Source organism: Phaseolus vulgaris, chromosome 9, assembly GCF_000499845.2.
Source record: "Phaseolus vulgaris cultivar G19833 chromosome 9, P. vulgaris v2.0, whole genome shotgun sequence".
NCBI lineage: Eukaryota > Viridiplantae > Streptophyta > Magnoliopsida > Fabales > Fabaceae > Phaseolus > Phaseolus vulgaris.
The window spans coordinates 35678344-35698235 of record NC_023751.2 but is presented as its reverse complement, the minus strand read 5'-3'; the positions used below and the strand labels follow the sequence as shown (position 1 = coordinate 35698235).

General features: G+C 32.5%; 1 protein-coding gene across 2 annotated transcripts; it reads right to left on the bottom strand.

The window, feature by feature from the left end:
• Positions 1–1248: 1248 nt before the first annotated feature.
• LOC137821387 (villin-4-like) lies at positions 1249–14300 on the bottom strand. 2 transcript variants are annotated; one of them, XM_068625952.1, is made up of 24 exons: positions 13829–14300; positions 12182–12279; positions 11910–12009; positions 11233–11301; positions 10863–11099; positions 10557–10734; positions 10333–10465; positions 9333–9495; positions 9091–9238; positions 8486–8586; positions 7565–7720; positions 6935–7003; positions 6784–6852; positions 6549–6686; positions 6285–6413; positions 5469–5616; positions 5339–5349; positions 4071–4211; positions 3690–3815; positions 3545–3610; positions 2383–2716; positions 2061–2263; positions 1763–1928; positions 1249–1689 (listed from the first exon to the last, which is right to left on the bottom strand). In XM_068625952.1, exons 2-23 carry the CDS (start codon positions 12235–12237, stop codon positions 1815–1817), a joined length of 2889 nt encoding a protein of 962 aa, XP_068482053.1. In that variant the 5' UTR covers positions 12238–12279; positions 13829–14300; the 3' UTR covers positions 1249–1689; positions 1763–1814. The 2 variants fall into 2 exon arrangements, with proteins under 2 accessions (XP_068482053.1, XP_068482054.1); XM_068625953.1 differs by having other exon boundaries at positions 2061–2254; positions 13829–14249.
• Between the last annotated feature and the right edge of the window lie 5592 nt (positions 14301–19892).

Here is a 19892-nt window from a genome sequence, read left to right as displayed (position 1 = left end):
AAAGTTTTAGATGATTCCAAAATAGGAGTGTTTCATAAACAAAATGTGTTTTTAAAATAGAAAATTTAAAAGATAAAAAAATCATTATAGAATATCTTTTCTAGAATATATGTTTTAACTTTCAAAATGGTAAATTAAGAATTTATAAAATGTGTTCCAGAAAATATCTTATGAAAACATTTGAGACAAAATAATTTGAAAGTCATTTTTAAGAGTCGAAAAACAATGTTTTTTTAAAAAGAGGGGTTTTAGGGAGAAATTTGTTGAAGCGCAAAAAAAAACACCCTAATTAGAAAGTGAAACAAACTGCTCCCAACAACTCCAAAAGTAAGTTATTTCTTCCTGTACCACCATAGTTTCTCCTACACCCATAACTTAGGCAAAAGACTATTTTATTTTTGAAAGACACATTCTGAATCCCACAATCCAAAATGTATTTTTTTATTTACATCTCCTCAAATTATATAATTCCAAAGATATTTATGAATTCAGAAATATCTTCTAAAACAATTTGAAAAAAAATCCTTTAAAAAGTACATTATAGGTTCCAGAATCCAAAAGTATTCTCAAATCTAAAAATATTTTTCAGATTCTCTAATCCAAAAAAAACTCATTCTGGATTATTCGAAAAGTATTTCTAACATGGAAATAATATGGAATTCCGAAATAAAAAAACATGAATAAAATAAATGATATTTTAAGTATTTTAAGAAGTATTTATGAAACAACCCCAAAAAGTGTTTTGCAGTGTTGAAATCAACAAATTTCAGCTCGAACAAATATTTATAGTGAACGAGACAGACGCTCAAAACCTCATCCGTGTTCTCTTTTCTTTTCAAAACGTATATAAATGACTTCCAGAATTGAATTTCTTGAAGTCAATTTTGTTGTTTTTTATTTCTGGAATCTCATTTTCTACAGAATAAAAGCAAACTGAAGCATAAAAGCGGTACTAATAAAAATGAGGAAGGGTATAAATAGCAAAAAGGGAAGGTTGATGCTCCAACAAATATTTGGTCAAGTTTGTATATCCCTGTAATCCGGAAGTATTTTTCTCTCTGGGTTTGAGTTTCCTTTTAATTAAGTCTGTAGTAAGATTAGTCTAAGTGGGGAATTTAGGAAATCATAGTTTCCCTAACGGTGAGGAATAATGAGATTCAACATCAAGTCAATAGTATAATACCAAATAAATTGACAATGTTAGTTAAGTTGTTACATGTATGTATATGAGCAAATCTGGCTGTGCAATTGACAATAAAGAATCACACTTTATTTCCAAAACAAATTACGAGTTCACTGATTGTTACACTCACTATACACACTTCATCCTCAATATCAATACAACCTACGTAGACCGCATTTTGCAACCCAAATTGCTTTACCAAACCAATTTAAATTAAAAAATTAAATGAAGACTAGCATGAGACCCCAAAAATAATAAAAATAAAAGCAAACTCACAAACAAACTCTGGCCTATAAAATTAATGCCACACAGCTAACTCAACAAAGAAATAACCCTAAACATTCAAACCATTGGAAAGAGGTGGGAGAGAGGTGGAAAATCTCTTAGTTTCTCTTCATGAAAAGTTTCTAGGGAGCAGATGCAGCTATGCTAAAAAAAATACTGATCCAGTCCCCTTTTACTTCCTCATTGCAAAACAGAGCAGCACCCTTGAGATCTAACACACACTACAAGAAGTAAACATAAAAATGTCAACGAAGGAAAGAATAACTAAAATTTTATAATAAAAAATTCTTCTACCTGCAACTTAAACTGCAGGGAGCTGACAGAAGGCTGGGTAAACTTTCAAGAATCAGAACAACTGAAGGGCCATTTTGAGTTTGTTTTGTTTCCATTTGGGCAACTTGTAAAAGGCATCCTTGGACATCCCAAATTTCTCTTTGAACTCCGCAGATGATAGATAAGTCTGTATACATCATACAACAGATAAATGAAATAAAAAATAATTTTAAATTGCAACTACAAAGAATGGAAGTAAACAACAAAAGGATGAAAAACAAGTAGAGAAGAGATTTTATAGCCAGATAATCCTGTATACCTCTCGCTTAGTCACATCAATACTTGTTATAGGATCTGTGCTTGTTATTTTAAGGCGTTCAAATGGATAAATCACAAGACCTTCCTCATCTTCAACTTCATTCTCTTTCACATCTTCCTGTATGGTAAGAGATTCAACTCTGGTGCTCACAGAATTCTCCTTGTCAATTTTATCAGGGTTTGATTTTGGCATTACTGGACTCACTTCACATTGCAACAGCCAAAAATAAATAAAGCATATTTTTAAGTAAATTAAAACACTAAAAGCATTACTCAAAGCAGGAGAGGGAGAGGAACGTTCAATTATCTCATCTGTTGTTTACCTTTAAGTGACCGAGGTATCATAGTTTCTCGTGCTGAAGGTGGCTGTTCAAAAGAAGAACTAAGTGCAGCTATGGCTGCAGATTTTGGTGCCAGTATTGCAGAATCTGGTGTCACAGATTTTGGATAGAGCTTTCTAACTACTGGAGGCGGGGTTGAAAGGTTCCTAGCATTAGGATTCTCGAAAGTAGCTGCCAGAGCATTAAAGGCTGGAGACCTGCCCCTTACACGAACACGATCAGGACTGACAGACATGCTGCGGGATGAACGTTGGGATTTATCTGGCACACTGCTTGACCTTCCCCCATAAGATACCGGTGTTCTACGTTTGGGTTTCTGAAATATACCAGGTGTTCAACAACCAAAAAGAAAAAAATGCAAAACAGAAACAAAATAGACTGAAGTATTTTTTCCTCCAAAGTAGCAAGGCAGAGCAGATTAAAAGATCAAGTACATCAGTATGATCAGAGGTTAAAATGTAAACAAGTAGTTACAACTTACATCTATATCATGAAATAATTAGATCTGAAACCCACTCAACTCAAGCTTGTATCGGTTACTTAATCAAGGATCAGAATACACATGTCCTAAGATTAATATAATGTTTTATTTTCTCAAGCATGTGTCGCTCAACTGGGACTGACTGAATCTGTTATTTCAAAACATGGGGGCGATATTGATATCAGACGATTGACCCACCCAATCATTAATAAAAATCACTTTTCCTTCCCTAAACAAGTAGATATGCATAGAATTATAATTAATTTTAGGATAGGAGATAATTAGCTGCAGAAAAGGAACAGTTTTTTATAATATAATTTTTTCTGTTCCTTTTTCTAGTGGAACTATTAGAACATTTATGACCACCCAACGTATTTAATATATTTATATAATAGGCACTGAATATGCATAATGACTACATTATATGTTACAACATTTTCCACACAACCCAAATTAGCAGCAGTAATTATGGATCCTTAAAATTGAATGTGTTATTGTCCCAATATTTACATAAAAAAGGGGTCACGACAAATGTATTTTAAGTTGAATCGGAATATCATTCCCTGTATTTCTAACAAGAAAATAATACTAAAAATGAATAAATATTTTAAGCAAGGAACATTTATTTAGTGATTGTAAGAAGGGAGGGAGAAAATGCCTTACATCCAAAAGTGGAGCACCCCCACTTTTCACAAGCGTAAGCTTCCTTTGAAATGAGTTTCCCAGCATCTGCAAAGTAAAAGGAATTGCCAAGAGTCAGGATTTTAAAACGACCAGTAGTCATATGAATATTATATTGAGAACTTACTGAAGATTTTGCAGAATCCCATTTAAAGAAGCGCGTGAAAAAAGGTGGCTCACTCCCTTCCATGATAACATATATTGGAGCTACACGAGATAATTTTTCTAGAAGAAAATCATGCTCAAGAAATTTCTGTTCAAAATTAAAAAGAAGTCAATATAAATTTGCACGTAACTTTAAAAATTCTAATATGATGATAAACAATGTGATGCTTAAGACACAAGAATGCTTAAGCAAAACCTAACGATTTTCTAATGATACAGAAATGTCATAGGACCTAAATAAACATTAATCTGACTGAAAATACATAACAAAGTCTTCAAAACACTATCCACTAAATTATACTAGCATGTTGATGGCTTCTAGTAAAACCAAAACCAGCCATACCTCGCCAATTGTTAGAGCCTGCATTCTACTTTTGGAGTCAACCTGCTGTCCAACCCAAACAAAGATTTCCAAATGACAATCCAAGATGAAAATGTCTTCTGTCATCAAATCATCCTGGGAGAAATTGTATACCTCTGTCACCTGAAAATATTGCTTCAGATTAATGCATTGCAGCAGAAAAGAATCCAAGTAATTTATCTTAATAAGCAGCATAGCCCACTGGAGTAAATTAACCCTAAAGATTTCATGAATGTGCTTCTAATATAAGCCAAGGTGTAAAAAAAGTGTTCCATAGCTCATTGGCTACACTCCGACGGCAATCTTCGCCCAAACACACTCTCTAAAGGAAATGTGAACCACTTTGCAGTGATCAAGCATATGTTCTAAGTCCCTAACACTTAGTATTTAAGTCGGTTAGTAGTATCTGTTCTATTTTGCTGCTCAAGTGCTCATTATACAACAAGTAATGTAAGTTTGACTTCGAATTACATTTGCTGCTATGTCATAAATACATGTCAAAACAGACATCTAATTTACTGTAATAGCACATTATAAACTAGTTTGGTGACCTGTGCAATGCATGGGCTTATCAATAAAGAGTTTGAACAGCAAGGAATGCATAAGAATTATTGTAGAGGAAAGAGAAAAGTCAAACAAAATGGACACGTGACAGATGAAGATAAGAGAGAGGTCAAGGAGCAAGGCTTGAATATGAGGACAGACAAAGAGATTGAGGATGAGAGGTCACTAGGAAGATAGTCAATGAACTTCGGGTGGCTTACAGGCTTAGGCCTTGTAGAAGAGATAGTTCACTGCTTTGCCAATATTCGTCCTTGTTTTATTCTCATACTTGTCTTTACATTTTCTTCTTCAATTCTTACTATTGTAACAGTAGCAGTGCTCCCCCAATTTTCATACTGATCATTCATTGATATCCTCACTAATCACTTTCCTCCCTCACAGTTTTTCTACAGTAATGTTGGATTATGTGTCATTCAAACTGTATTTTATCCCTGTATTGGGTCTTCTCGCTTACATTTTCCAACACTATCAGGCTGATCAAACTAGCATCTATTTTAATAGAAATAATGTGTCACTTGTGTTTATAAAAATTGTCACTAAGCTTTTACTCATTAGACAAGCCACCAGACATGTTATAAATAATATATTTTTTGAGGCAAGATGTGAACTTCTGGTTTAATGCACCTACATAAATTCCAAAATCATGTATGCAGAAACAGGAGCTTAAGATCAGTGGCTATACTCACCTTTAAATTCCCTGCACATTGCTCAGTCAGGTAGTGGAAGAAAACCATCATAAGCAAGTCAGCTCTTTGCCTTCAGATGCGGGACGGGAAACACATATATCAGTTTAGCAAGCAAAAAACTATCTCTTACCTTTAGAAAAGTGACAAGAAAATAGGTGAGGATCACTTTCAGCCTCTCTAAGGATCTTTTGACTGGGATATTCTGATTTTCCTCCTAACAAATCCCAAAACTGTTCAGATTCGGAACCTTCCCTCTGTGGTTTGGATTGTAAATTTGGCTGCAGAAATTGGTAGCCTATATGAGAACCAGATAAACAGATAAAAAAAATATAATTGATGTGAAGGTAAATTACACTCTCCTCCCTTCAAAAATGCCACAATTACACCATCGCCCTCTCTAATATTGAAAGCTACACTCTCTTTCCTTAACAGATGAAATTTGCTACATTGTAGTCCATTTTAAGGTAAACAAACCCTATAGTGAAAGTGAGAAACTACCAACAAGCCTCCTAGGGACATATTTCCTCTATGAAACTTTTAATGTCACTAGTAACTAATTTAAAACATCCTATAATTGGTTTCGGATCTTCAGAAGATGAAGTGAAATTTAAAACATTTCTCAGCTTTGAAACTAAACCAAAAATCAGCATTTCATCCTTCAAAGTCTTGAAGTTGAAAGATCAGAAACTAATTGCCAACGACGTTGAGAATCACAAAGAGATAAAAAGTTGTCCTTAAGAAGCTCCTTTAAATCAAAATAGATTGAAGTGAGATGCGTATTAATCCCCTAGGAAAGGAAATTACAATTTTATAAAATAGAGTGAACTGCAATGTAATTAAGCATTTATAATTATTTATAGATATATAATCTAGATATTTCTAATTATATAGGTTCTGCTCCTTACTTCTATAATTATAACATATATAGCTTATGTAAATAACAAACCTTTATCAAATCCAGCATCCTCTCAACAAGTTCCTGGTCTTCTGCAGTTGTAGAGTTTCCAGACCAAGTAAAGACAGCTGGCCCATTATGAAGTATGTAACAGTAAGAGGAATTCAAGGAAGACGCAACCTGATTTACATAAGAATATGAAAAAAGAATAAATTAATAACATAAATAAATTTGTACATTCAAAAGTGTATTGCTCAATACAAAATGAGTGCATAGGCATATATAGCACTACTACAAAGAGAAATCAGGGCATACTGGTTCAACTTGTATAGCTTGCATATTATCTGGTCCAGAGCCTTGGATGCGGAATAATGCAACACCATTCTCATCGTATGTCTCATCAGGAATTTCTTTTCCAGCAATGTAAGTCTTGTATCCTTCACCAAGCCCACCCTAATGATTAAAGGAAAGAAGAGTAAAATGGTCAGTACTTCACACAAACTCACTAACGAGTAATTCAGTTCCCAAAGGAAAGAAGAGTGAAATGAACCTTAAAAACAATTAAGCTTTGGAGGATAGAATAAAATTGGACTGGTTCATTGCCTTCATATATACGAGCCTGCAGTCAATTAGACATGCATAATATCAGTAAGGACAAATATATATCTGATAACTGAAAAGGACCATTTCCATAAAATTACCTGGCAAGCAAGAAACTTCATTGACTCAACCATTTTGCTTGCTAATGAGTTAGCTGAAGCTTGTTCTTCCTGTTTTTGACTAAAAGAGCTTGTAAACAATGCAGGCAATAGATTCACAATACTCCAAAGACAAATTTATAGCAAGAATGAAACAAATTCTTTTATGCATAGTCCTAGAACAGTTATCAGTGCTGCAAATAGTATAATCATATTTATAAAATATAGGTTAAATTAATCTGCTGGCTCCAATACTCTATGAGAATTATTTTGATAGGTTCCTGTCTAGGACTAACCCTCATAAAAGCTAGTGATGTTAACATTTCTAGAAGTACCTACGATTTAAAATAACAAATGACGCCTAAAATTTTGAAAACTATTTTCAACAGGACCACTGAAAACAATCTGTTGTTAGGTTCCTACACAGATTCAAATTGAAAGAATAGACAATATATGGACCCAATTATATTTTGAACTATAGGTACCTATCTAAGAATACCCTAAACATAAAGGGGCATGCAGATTAATTTAACTGTTACTGTATTCTTCAGCTACAGTCTACATGTGAACAATTTGCCATTGGATTATTTGTTGCATATAAGTGGAACTGGAATCAAATAATAAATATTTTACCTCAACACTATTCTTTCCAATCCACGTTCCAATAAGACAATCTTCTTTATCCTCTCCAGGATATGTATACTGAAAGATGTAGCAATCTCCACTATAAAATTTTGACTGATCAGAAGCTTGAAGAATAATCTTTTCCTGGCCCTTCACACGCCAAACCTGCGCAGTTAGAGTAAAACTATTGTCAACAAACAGAAGCAAAAAAGCAACATTTAGAATTGTATCACAACCTCTCCAGCCTGATAAAGAGAAGTATAAAGGAACCCTAATCCGCGAGTAGTAAAATAACGAACCCTAATCATGGTGTTTTGTTTATTTTCTTTTCACACACGAAACTACAATCAATGGTGTCATTTTTGTTTTAAAAAAATAGCCCTCTGAACTCGCAAGCTCAATTGCAAGCTCGTGAGTTCGGTCGAGCTTACTCAGTTCACGGCAAGCCTACCAATCCTGCTCCAAAAACGAGGTTGCTTACAATTTAACTTGGGCAATGGGTATAGGAACATAAACTAGTACGTTTTTACATGTTAACACCCGATTTTGATTACCATGCATATACACTCTAATTTGCATAGGAAGTGGTATGCTTCCAATTCTACACTAAATCCTTTTCATAATTCTAAATTCACTTTTACAGAGGATATCAAGCAGTTACTTATTTAGTTCAATATGAATTCCATGTAATCAAAGTTTAACATATCCCAGATGTATGATAGAATGCAGCTCTTTTGTACTAAAACGCTGGGTATTCTGCTTCTCTTCTAGATTAGAACCGTGCTTTCAAGGATCTCACATTAGTTCTAATAAATTCTCACATTAGCAGATATCGATTAAACAAGATATAAAACCATTAAGAAACTGATCAAAGTAAAGTTACATCAAGAAATATCAGTTTTGAGAGAAGATTTGTAACTAGCACAGTACCTGCAAATGCCCTGTGCAATCAATGTGGGGTTGAGGTTCTTCCCTCACTGGAACAGCTTTCAACAAACCCTTCACATTTACTCCTTGGCGTTTTAGAAGAGCTACAAAGTCAAAAGTAATAAGCATGGGGAAAAATTGAAATATATTCTTTTTAACATTATCAATGATGTTGCCGATGACAAAATTTATTATAATAAAAATCACTTTAGACACAATAAGTGTTTTTTTATCGGCAAAGAATGAATAAAATAAATAGGGGTATTTAAGGGATACCTCAATCCTTATAAAAAAAACTATTTCTCAGAGCTCCCAGGACATCAAGCATCATATAGATCTTACAACAGATCCCCTCAAAACATTAACTGTACTACTACAAAATATCCGTAGAGCTTGGAGCAAAAACTCTGGACCAGACAATAGGTAACTATTGTCTTACAATAAATGCTACACTGAATTATAACAACAATACTGCTATTCAGCCAACTAATTTACCAGCGGAGGACCTGCAATCCCAGACCCTTTAATTGCAAACTCAGCACACTTTATATTGCATTTTATCTATAGTTAAAGTTAATAGCTGTAACATAACATTATTTAACACTTACCCGCTACCTTGCCACGACCATCTTCAGATACTGTTACATCAGCCGTCTGTGGCCAAGAATCAAATTTGGACCTGAACATCACTGTTTCAAATCCTTCTATCACACGAATTATTTGGGGTTTCAGTTTATCAATGCCGCAGGCTAACTCCTGTTTTCGGGTCAAATGTAACAATAATCAAAACTTCCACCAAAACTAAAACTTATAGCAAATGTTAAATGATACTAAGAAAGAAATGTGTTACATCTGCAACTCCACTTGCACTTTTTCTTTCATCAAGAGAAGTATTTCTACCCATCCAGACAAACACTTCAAACCCACAATCAAGTATATAGCATTTATTTGTGTCTAGTAATTCCCTTTTCAAAGAATCAGCCTCCACAGGTTCTGCCTGTCCCTTTTCAATACTGCAAAATTGATAATTTCATCAAAAATAGATTTTAAGAAACCAGATAGATTCCATCAGTGTACTGTCAAAATAATCAATTTAACAAATTCTCAGTATTATCTCCTTTTTTTTTATCAGCAATACTCAGTATTATCTCCTTTAGACCAAAAGAGTTGTAGATTTGCAAGTATTAATGAATTAAAATATGGTTTCACAAATCACAAATGAATTAAAAACAAGGGTAAATTCTTCTTTGACCCATCAACCTTGTGCCACATGTGGACGAACTAAACCTTAAAGGCAGAAAAAATATGTATGACCTCATATTTATGTGTGTAAAACCACTTGCATCAAGAAAACCATCAAAAGATCATAGGAATCAGGAAATGTCACGTGAGTATATCTTACAGCAATAAAACAAGTTTAAACCTCAAGCAATACCAAAAAGCTGAAAACTAACCAGGTTTTTCCTTCAAACTGTTAAGATTTTCATTTAATCGTTGTATTACTAGAAGCTAAAAAATGTTTTAATGGGTATCCTCTGCAAGTCACTTGTCATTTCAGCTTACTTTTTAAAAGTTTACTTGACATCAGGGTTTTACAGTCAAAGTGTGAAATACGGGGAGTCTCATTTGAAGGAGAGGAAGGGGGCATTCCATTTACACCTTTTCAAACTCTAAGATGCTAAAAATTAAAGGGTGTAACAAAAAAATTACCCTAAAACAATGGGGGAAGGGGAAGACTAAATAACATGTAAACACATCAATGATTTTCATCCAAATGATATTTTAACTAAAAATAATGGAACAGACTGGAAGTGCAAACAAAACCCAAATTATTAGGGATAAAACAGTACCAGAGCAGCTTCAGAGGGCGAGAATCAGTAGCCTTATCATCATCACCAGCTGTTTTTCTTGGAAGAGGAGCAAATCCCCCAAAGAAACCCCAGAATTCCCCAGTTTCAGGATCAGCCATCAACTTTCCATCCTCTGCATAAAAGTGCAGATATAGATATTCAATTCATAATAATCAGTAATAACCTTTAAATTTTAAAGCAACAAAATATATTTGTTCACTTACCAACAGCAGCTACATCACATTTTCCATCATGATAGGTATCCTTAATATACTGTACAACTTCCAAAGCTTTAGCCCTTTCTTGAATTGATGAATTGGAACCATTAAATTGGAAAACTTTTGATTCGGTATCCAGAACAAAAATATCATCATGATTCAGTGAGGCTCTAGCAAATGGAACCTATAACCAACATAAATTGTTACTCAACATGAAGAAAACAATGTCTATATATGCATGCATCTCATTCAATGCGGACAAAGACAAACAACACTTAAACCTCAATGGCAAAGGAATAATCTGAAACTTACCTCTTTGACATGTACAACATGTTTTCCTCTGCATACAAACAACCGTGTCTTATGCTTTTCAGCTTCAGGATGTTTGAAACCAGAAGCAACTCCACCTTCTTGAGGGATAATACATGGTTTGAAATAAGACAAGAACTTTTCAGTTTCATGGCCTTGCACTTCACGATACTGAACAGCACGTCCTCCAAGAGCTGCATCCAGCTCAACTGTTTTGATGGCTGCAACACCAGCTTCATCCTGTTTTAAAGTTAGAATCATTAGGTAACACGCGTTATGCATATAAAATTAAAACTAGTTTTTAACCACAAAAGTGGGGAAACAAATTAAATATATATTAGATATATATTATATTATATATAAAAAATGTTACCTGACTAGTGTCTTTACCAAGCCAGTAATGGATGTCATGGCGCATAGCACCACTTTTTGATGCAGTTGTCTGCAAACAAAGTGTCAGAAACAAAATAATATTCATACTAGTGAAAAAACTTAATCATATACAATGCAACTTTTTTATGCAGTTGTCTACAAAGTATCAGAAATAAAATAATACTCATACTAGTGAAAAACTGTTTCATATACAATGCAGTATGCACAGGCAACTTACGCAATGTAGCCAAATAAGTTCTACTAAAGAATATGAAGAGATTTGAATCAAAGACCTCGTACAATCTTTCTAGCACATGGGAAAGACGCCAACACTACCTTTTAACTGAATCATGCTCACATACAATTAAGAGGAAATAATATATTTTGTAAAGGGGCATAATTTTATTTTTAATTTGAGAAAACATGGTGCACCAAAACTGAAAGATATATAAAAGCTCCATAGACCATAATCAATATTTTCCAAAGAAAAACGAAGACGGAATTAATCCACTTGCCATTACATACCAATATTGTGTTTGCCATGCCCCCAACAATTGCTTTTAAATTATGATGTTCATACAATGTGGTAATAAACAGAAATAGTAACTTCGTGAAACAGAATATACCAACATAAGGATACTATTGCATGAATGAATAAGCAATTTCAAAATGGCTAACCTTTAAGATCACATAGGAGTCTCCAGTGAAAAATTTCCCATAAGAGGACTTTGGAACAGGAACTGGATTAAAATTCTCAATACGCCATATCTCAAGTCCACTGTACATGGTTAAGGAAAATAAAGCACTGGGTACAGATCAAACATCAAAGTATCAAATTAAAAAAAAAAACATGGCATAACCAAATGAAGAAGAAACCTCAAACAAATCTTCTACATAAGAAAATTTGATAAATAGTGAAAAGTACAATATGTAATCAAGAAGCAGGATACGCCTTTTGTCCAGCTCCCTGGAAAGCTGGATCCAGATCCCTCATGGAAACTGCCATAATATTCTTCTATAGCTAGAGTAAATATTGCACAGAATTTCCCTGAAAAGAAACCATAAATAATGTAATGACTGGTTAGAAAAGGGAGATCAAGTATTAATTTTCCGAATCTCTGACAATAGAGGATGAAAAAGGAACTGCAAATGCTTCCCCAAACAATTTCAACAAAGAAATTCTGGCACTACGACTACTTTATTCAAACAGTAGAGATATTTCTCAGGAATTAGAATAGGATATACACAAGGTCAGCACCATTATTTATAGTTTGCTAGCGATAAGCAATAAAAGGGAAAGAGCAGGCAAGGCAAATTGTAGCTGTTCGATATTTTGTTCCCTCTACCATTTGGATTTCCAACTAAATAAAGAGCTTATTTACCTAAATTCATGTTCACAAGTTAAGAAGGATGTATCACAACGAAAAAAAGAAGAAAAGGTACACATTCTTAAGCATGTCACTGTCAGCAACTACACGCTCACTCATGGTTGTTCACAAGCACGTAAAGAAATTGCACTTTCAATAAATACAAATGCCTTCTCATAGAAGTTTCTTAAAAACAGACAAAAGAATAACAGAAAACTGCATCCTGTGTCACCATGTCCGTCCAGCATACCTATCTAATACCGCTAAACATTATGGTAGCCATCAATTGATACAAGTTTAAGTTATGTGATTCGTACACGAAGAAAACACACACATCCTCACTTTTGCAACCAACACAGCCTTTGCACTGCACTGACCAAAATTTCACTAATTCGTGGAGTTGCCATTGGAAGGAAACCCCGTCACGTGTCAATAGCAATTCTACTATTCTGAAAGAATTGCCTAATAATATCAAATCAGAAAACGCAGAGAGTGAAAGAGGTGAAAGGAGCTAATATCCACCATTCAATCTTACATGGAATAAATTAATAAAAATCAATTTCGATCATCCAAATAACAATGAAGGGTCAAGATTAACTCGTCTAACTATCCCTCTCCCTAATAAAATATATAAAACCACATAGGATAACTTATCCAACGCCAAAGCAGCTTCAGAAACAAAGGCATCCAACGTAGAATTTTGTCAAAACAAGAGAAAGAAACCAAAATCCCGAAACTCTCCTCTAGACGACACACCCCACCGCATCCGCGTGCCACGAAATGCACACACCCATTCGCAAAACACGCCACCGTATAACAGTAACAAAAAAGCACAAAGAAAGTACCCGTATACCTAGGTAGTAACTGACACGTATACCAAAAAACAATACGCCACAGTATCACTTGACTGATCCGGAAAACTCAACTACGCTAAAAACACTCAAACACTTCCCTGCGATGTCGTTCCATTCCCCAAAATCTCGAACATCAATATCTATGAATAATTTGCCAAATAATTATAATAATTAAATAAATAAATAAACACACACGCGCGCAGACAGGCAGGCATACAAATTCTTCGGCATCCGAAAAACAAGAAAAACCGCAAAATCCGATTCAGGAAAATCAAGTCCAATCGCACTTCAGACCAATCAAGAACAGATCGAAATTCGAGAATAAAAATTAAACACAAAAAACTGCCACTGAAAACGGATTCAAAGAGCTTCGTACCTGGAGAAAGAAGAAGCGGAGATACAGCAGCAATCGATTTTGTCGTTACCAAATAAAAACATAAAAAAAAACACGACCTCGAGCTGAGAAAACCGGAATCGCGAAATTAAAAAAATAATTTAAAAAAAACAGTGAATGAATCGGAATGAATAGGAGGCACAGATCCAATGAGAGGCGCAGAAGCGGAGGGTTTTAGCGGCTGCGGAAAACGGGAGAAAAAGGAAGGTGGCGGAAAGTGAGAAGAGGAAAGTGGGGACTGAAGAAGAATAAGAAGAAGAAAGAAGAGAAAGAGAAATTTAGAGAGAGAAAGAATATTTAGGGGGAAAAGAAACGAAGTTGAAGAAAAAAATCAAAAAAGCGAACAAATGAGGTGTGTGTGTGTGAGAGAGAGAGAGAGAAAGCGAGGGAATGATGAAATGCCAGGCGTGCTTATCACTAACGGCAACATAACCCCAACCCCACACTACACCACACACATGAACTGTAAAACTGCGTTTTTAATATTTTCTTTTCAGAATCCGAATTAAATAATAAATTAATTAATAATTTTCTCTTTTTTAATTATTTTTTGCTTTCTGTTCCTCATAATTACTTTGTGGGACACCAATGGTGAAGGGAAAGAAAAACAAGTTATTGCAATGGTGATTGTTGTCTTTGCCGCTGCTTCCCACACAGTTCGAGCTTCAGGTGCCACTTTGTCGCGGTTTTGGCTCTTAGAACGCGACTTTCAGAAGCTGCGGTTAAATCCAATCTCTTAAATGAAAAGTTCAAGTTAAACACGACACTTTGCACTAGCAATTGCGTTAGTTATGAAGTTAGGCCGACTAAACATTATATTTAGTGAATGAGTTTAATCATGGTGTCTCTTTTATCATTTTTATTTAAATAAATTATTGTATTTGTAATTGGTGTGTCAACGGGACATAAATGAAAACTTAATAATTGCTCCAGAAATGAAAGCAACCGTGTGAATGTAGGTTTATTTACTACACTTATTCGTGATTATGTGTTGTTTTCGCGTGAGTTTTTCCCATTAAGATATATTGTTGAAGTATCTAATTCAAAATAACATTTTTACGACACTCTTGTAGAACATGTATGAGTGAAGTGTGTAATTCAAAAAAATATTTGTTGAATTTCTGAAAATTTGAACACGATTATAACACAATTTTAAAAATGAGAAATACATATTAATTATCTAAAAACTCAAATTTATTGTATAAATTTAAGTATGATTATAAAAATAAAAAATAATTTTTTTTTTTTTTTTAAATTACTAAAAAACTGAGACATATTTATACACATAAATTTTCATTTTTAATTTATATAATTTATAATTATATAATATATAGATTCGTGTTTTTATATCCTATATTTTATAGATTATATGTATATCTCTATGTTTTATTTGTGTCCTCAATATATCTACAAGGTTAAACCATGTGTTAGTGTTGTGAAGTTTGAACTTGCTTTTTAAAATAAGTGTTTTTTTTTAAGATTTTTATGTAGTAGGATCGAGTTAGATAGTGATTAAATGCAAATAATTAGGTTTGGACATTGGAGTTAAGGGGGGGTTTATGTAGAGTCAATAATGCGCTAATTATGTTGTGATTGCATGAGAAAGAAAAAACAATATAAATTTTTATTTTTATTTTTAAATGGAATGAATCAGTTTGTTTATTTTAAGAAGGTTTGAAGGCGTTGAATAAAATTTGGTTGACCAATGGTGACACGTAAGAAAGTGATTTTCCTTTGGTTTAAAATAAATATAAAAATAGATGTGAGTAGTACTGAAGAGAAATAAGTCTGCAATGATTTTAGTTTATTTAAGAATATGATTTAAAATAATTGTTGATTTAATTGAAAGTTGATTCGCAATGATTATTTGTTTTTAATAAAAGATAGTTAGGTTGAATTGTGAATAGAGATGAGAGTTTGAGGTTGGCAATGGAAGCAGAAATGGAGAAAATTGGAAAAGGTCGGTCACCGGCTAATGCTATTATTATTCATGTAAATTGCCATAAAGCATAAATGGGTGGGCCTCTAAACTTTACTATCAAAAAGGTATCATGCTCCTTCAACTTTTTTTTCTTCTTTTTTATTAGAGAATAAATAAATTATTACAATATATTCAGTCTAGTCTCGTATTAATTAAAATTAAAATAAATTATTTTGATATATTTAATATAATATTATATTATTTAAAATTCGAGATAAATGATAATTTATATTTTTTTTAAGATAAAAGATGACAGAGTTAAAAGTTAAAAAAACAATACTTATTTAGGTTGAGGCAATTGTTTCCTGCACCCAATCAATTTTGACTGGCACCCGACAAAAATTTTAAAATTCCATTTTGCCCTTGTCTTCTTTATTAAGAAAAATGGTGAAAATTGGATATTGGCCTCCAGATGCACAAGTATGAAAGGGATTGTTGTTCATTCCAGATATAGAAATCTGTGTAAAAAATTAAGATTTTCAATTTAATATTTCGAACATATATATCCGTAAGATAAAGATGAATTCCAAACGTAAATGACCATAAGTGGAAAATGGATTCTAGATAAATTTATCCAAATGTAAGCAGTGCAAACAAGCTTACTTCCGAACATAAGCATCCACAGTAAAAAAAATCAATCTTCTGAATACCACAAATATGGAACCAACAAAATGATGTCTGAATAACCATATCCGTAGGTCATTAAGCAATTCCGACTAAAAATATCCGGAACGCCTAGGTAAAGAGAAAACTAATCATAATGTGTGACGTCTTTTTCAGTGACTTTGTTTTTCCGGTGGCTTCGTTGTTTGTCGCCGTCTAACTCCCTCACAGATGATGCCGCTTCAATCACCACAACAGTAGATGTCGCTCCTCAGTGAAGGTGAAGCGCCACTTCCTCGATGAACGGAGAATGCTGCCTCAGGGAGAACGCGCACAGAGAAGAATGAAAACGACGGTGGGTGGTTGTTGTGTATGTGTTGGGTGCTTGGATTGAGTCTTGGATTGGGTGCACATCCTTAACCTAATTTTCATTTCATTAAGGATATTTTAGTCTTTTCATAAGAATGATTGGGTGTCGGTCAAAATTGATTGGGTGTAGGGAGAATCTGCCTTAGGTTGAAACAAAGTCTCAACTAAATAGGGATTGGAATGAAAGAAAAAAAAAACTTATTTCTCAAACTGCTTCAATATTATTTTAATTCTTATCGAATAATTCAATTTAGATTTTATAAAAAGTTTTTTCTCTTCATTTTCCAAAATTGAGAATCATCACTTTTTATCATGTGTGGAACGAAAAATTAAGTAATTATTCTATAGGTGATACACACAAGTTCTACCTCTGAAAATGATTTTAAAAATAATATTAGAATAAAAATAGTGATTTCAAAATTGGAGATACAAAAGTAAATATATATATATATATATATATATATATTAAAACTATAATTTATATATTTTATAATGACTAAAATAACTGTTTACAAAATATTGGAATGAAAATAAAAAATAATTTATAAAAGCTAGAATTAAGATGGACTAGTTTTCCATTAACTAAAAAATGTATTTAAATATTTCTTAATGGATATGTAGTTTCTTCCTTTAAATAGTCGCCTCTACATTTTTAAATGATTTTTTAACATTTCAATAAAAGTTATATATCTATTAAAAAATGAGGTTATATTAGTAAGAGGTTTGATAAAAATAATATATTTATTATCATTTCTAACATGTGTGCATAGTTTTGCATTCTTCTAACAAAATGAAAGGACGAAACAAAACTCTCCTACGTGAAATTTTCTTACTTTATATATATATATATATATAAATTCATATACAAATTCCTATGGTTTATGCCATTTTTTGTTAATTAAAAAAAAATCAAATCAATATTTTTCGTAGCTCTTTAATATAAACATTTACTACACATATTACTAAAATACAACTTTAAATTATTTTTTTAAAGTCCAAAAGCTTAAATAATTATATTTAAGTTGTATTCATCAAAGTGTCGCTTGGAAATGTTTGAGTCTATTTACCTTCATAAAAAATATTTATTTATTTCTAATTACAAAATGGTGACATCATTTTGAATATATTATTGTGCTTTGTAAATTTTGCAAGAGAAAATAGAGAAGATACAATCAATTTTACTATTCTATGTACTACTATTAAAAACCAAAAAATAAACTGAAAAATCATGAAGCAATTTTTTTTAATATAAGAGTCATCATATTATTGAAACATATCTATGAAATTTAAGATTTTGAGTTATTAAAAAAATTAGGGGTGATACTGTGGGCTGGTCCACCTTGCACAAAGAGTGCGGGTTCATTTCATTGACTCGTCCCACATAAGAGGTAACTCACAAGGTTAAGGGTCAACTCGAATAAGAAAAATATTTTTAAAAAAATCATTAATTATAAAAAAACTTACTGTTGGAGATTTCACATCTACTAGAGATTAGAGTCTTTCATTGTATATAAGTGGGTGCAAACTTCAACCTCATGAGCCGGTTTTATGGGGTTGAGTTAGGCTTAAAGTCCAACGCACGAGCTTCTATCTATCACTCTCGGCGTGAGGGGGTGTGATGGAGATCCCACATCGACTAGAGATTAGAGCCTTTCATTGTATATAAGTGGGTGCAATCCTCACCCCCATGAGTCGGTTTTATGGGGTTGAGTTAGGCTTAAAGTTCACTTCTTAATACTTACTCTTACTATTAAAAAATTAAAATTTTATCAATATTCATTTAATTAAGATAAAAATATAAATTCAAGTATAAGGATGGTTAGAAGACTCGATTAAAAATAATTAAAGTTTTGTTTTACATATATTTTTCCTATATATGTATGTAAATGTATAAGAGTATTTTATCAAAGTTTTGCTATAAAATATTTTGATGAAGATGACTAATTTTTTAACTATCCTATTAAAATATCTTTTTTGTATTATTTTTTTTATTAACAAATTTTAAATATAAAACTTTACTTCAAATTAAATTCATTGTCACTCTTAATATTATATCCTTTAGATGATTAAAATAAAATATTTTTGTTAGTACATTAAATTCAATTTTCTTGAAATAAAACAAAATAAATGTCACACTGAAAATAATAGGTGAATTTAGTATATTTTTTTTTACAATTTTTTTTATTTATGCCGGTCAGTAGACCAATCCGTCCCGCTATTGACCAGCGTGAATTGCAAATTATGCGAGACGGGACAAAACGGGTCAGCGATTTAAATTAATAAGTCCACCCCACACTTTTTGGTAACGGACTGCGGAACGGTCCGCATAACCCACCTCGTATTGTCCTTCAAAAAAAAATACATTAAAATAAATTACATGAAAACTTTAAAAATAATAATAATGATATAATAATGATGAATGGATGGATAACTTGGTTACCCATAAGCATTAGTCTAATTCTAATAATAGTAATAATAAATAAGAGTTATTCCGATATGTAACATGTTAGAGATGTTGAATCGCATCACTGAATTTAATGCTTCCATAAGTGTGAACAGTGTAAGTCACACATCACATGAGAAAACAACACCCCGACCCCGACACACTGCCAAAACACTAGGACTCTGTCATTGTAATGTTTGGAGTTTATGTTGTCACTCTTGTATGATGTGTACATTTTTTTATCTTAGGTTAAAATTTAAATATTCTTATAGTTTTAATTATTTTACATATTAATATTTAACATAATTTTATTTGATTTTCAAAAAAAATAAGATATTTAAACATAACATGAAAAGAGTAAAGGTGTTGTATCTTGTCAACCCCTCTTTATTGATTTAATTTGATTAATATTTTTGAATTTGTTAATTCGCATTTATCTTATCTGTCTAATTCGTCATCCTTTATTTATAATGCGAAGATAGATTATATGTTTTTATAATGAAAAAAAATGTATTTTCAATATTTGTGAAAAAAAAATTATATCTCATTTGATTTATTGGAATATTGTTAATATTGATTTAGTTTTTTAGACATTAAACTTTGGTTTATTAGAATATTAAAGTTTAATTTAAATTTATTGTTGTTGTTGC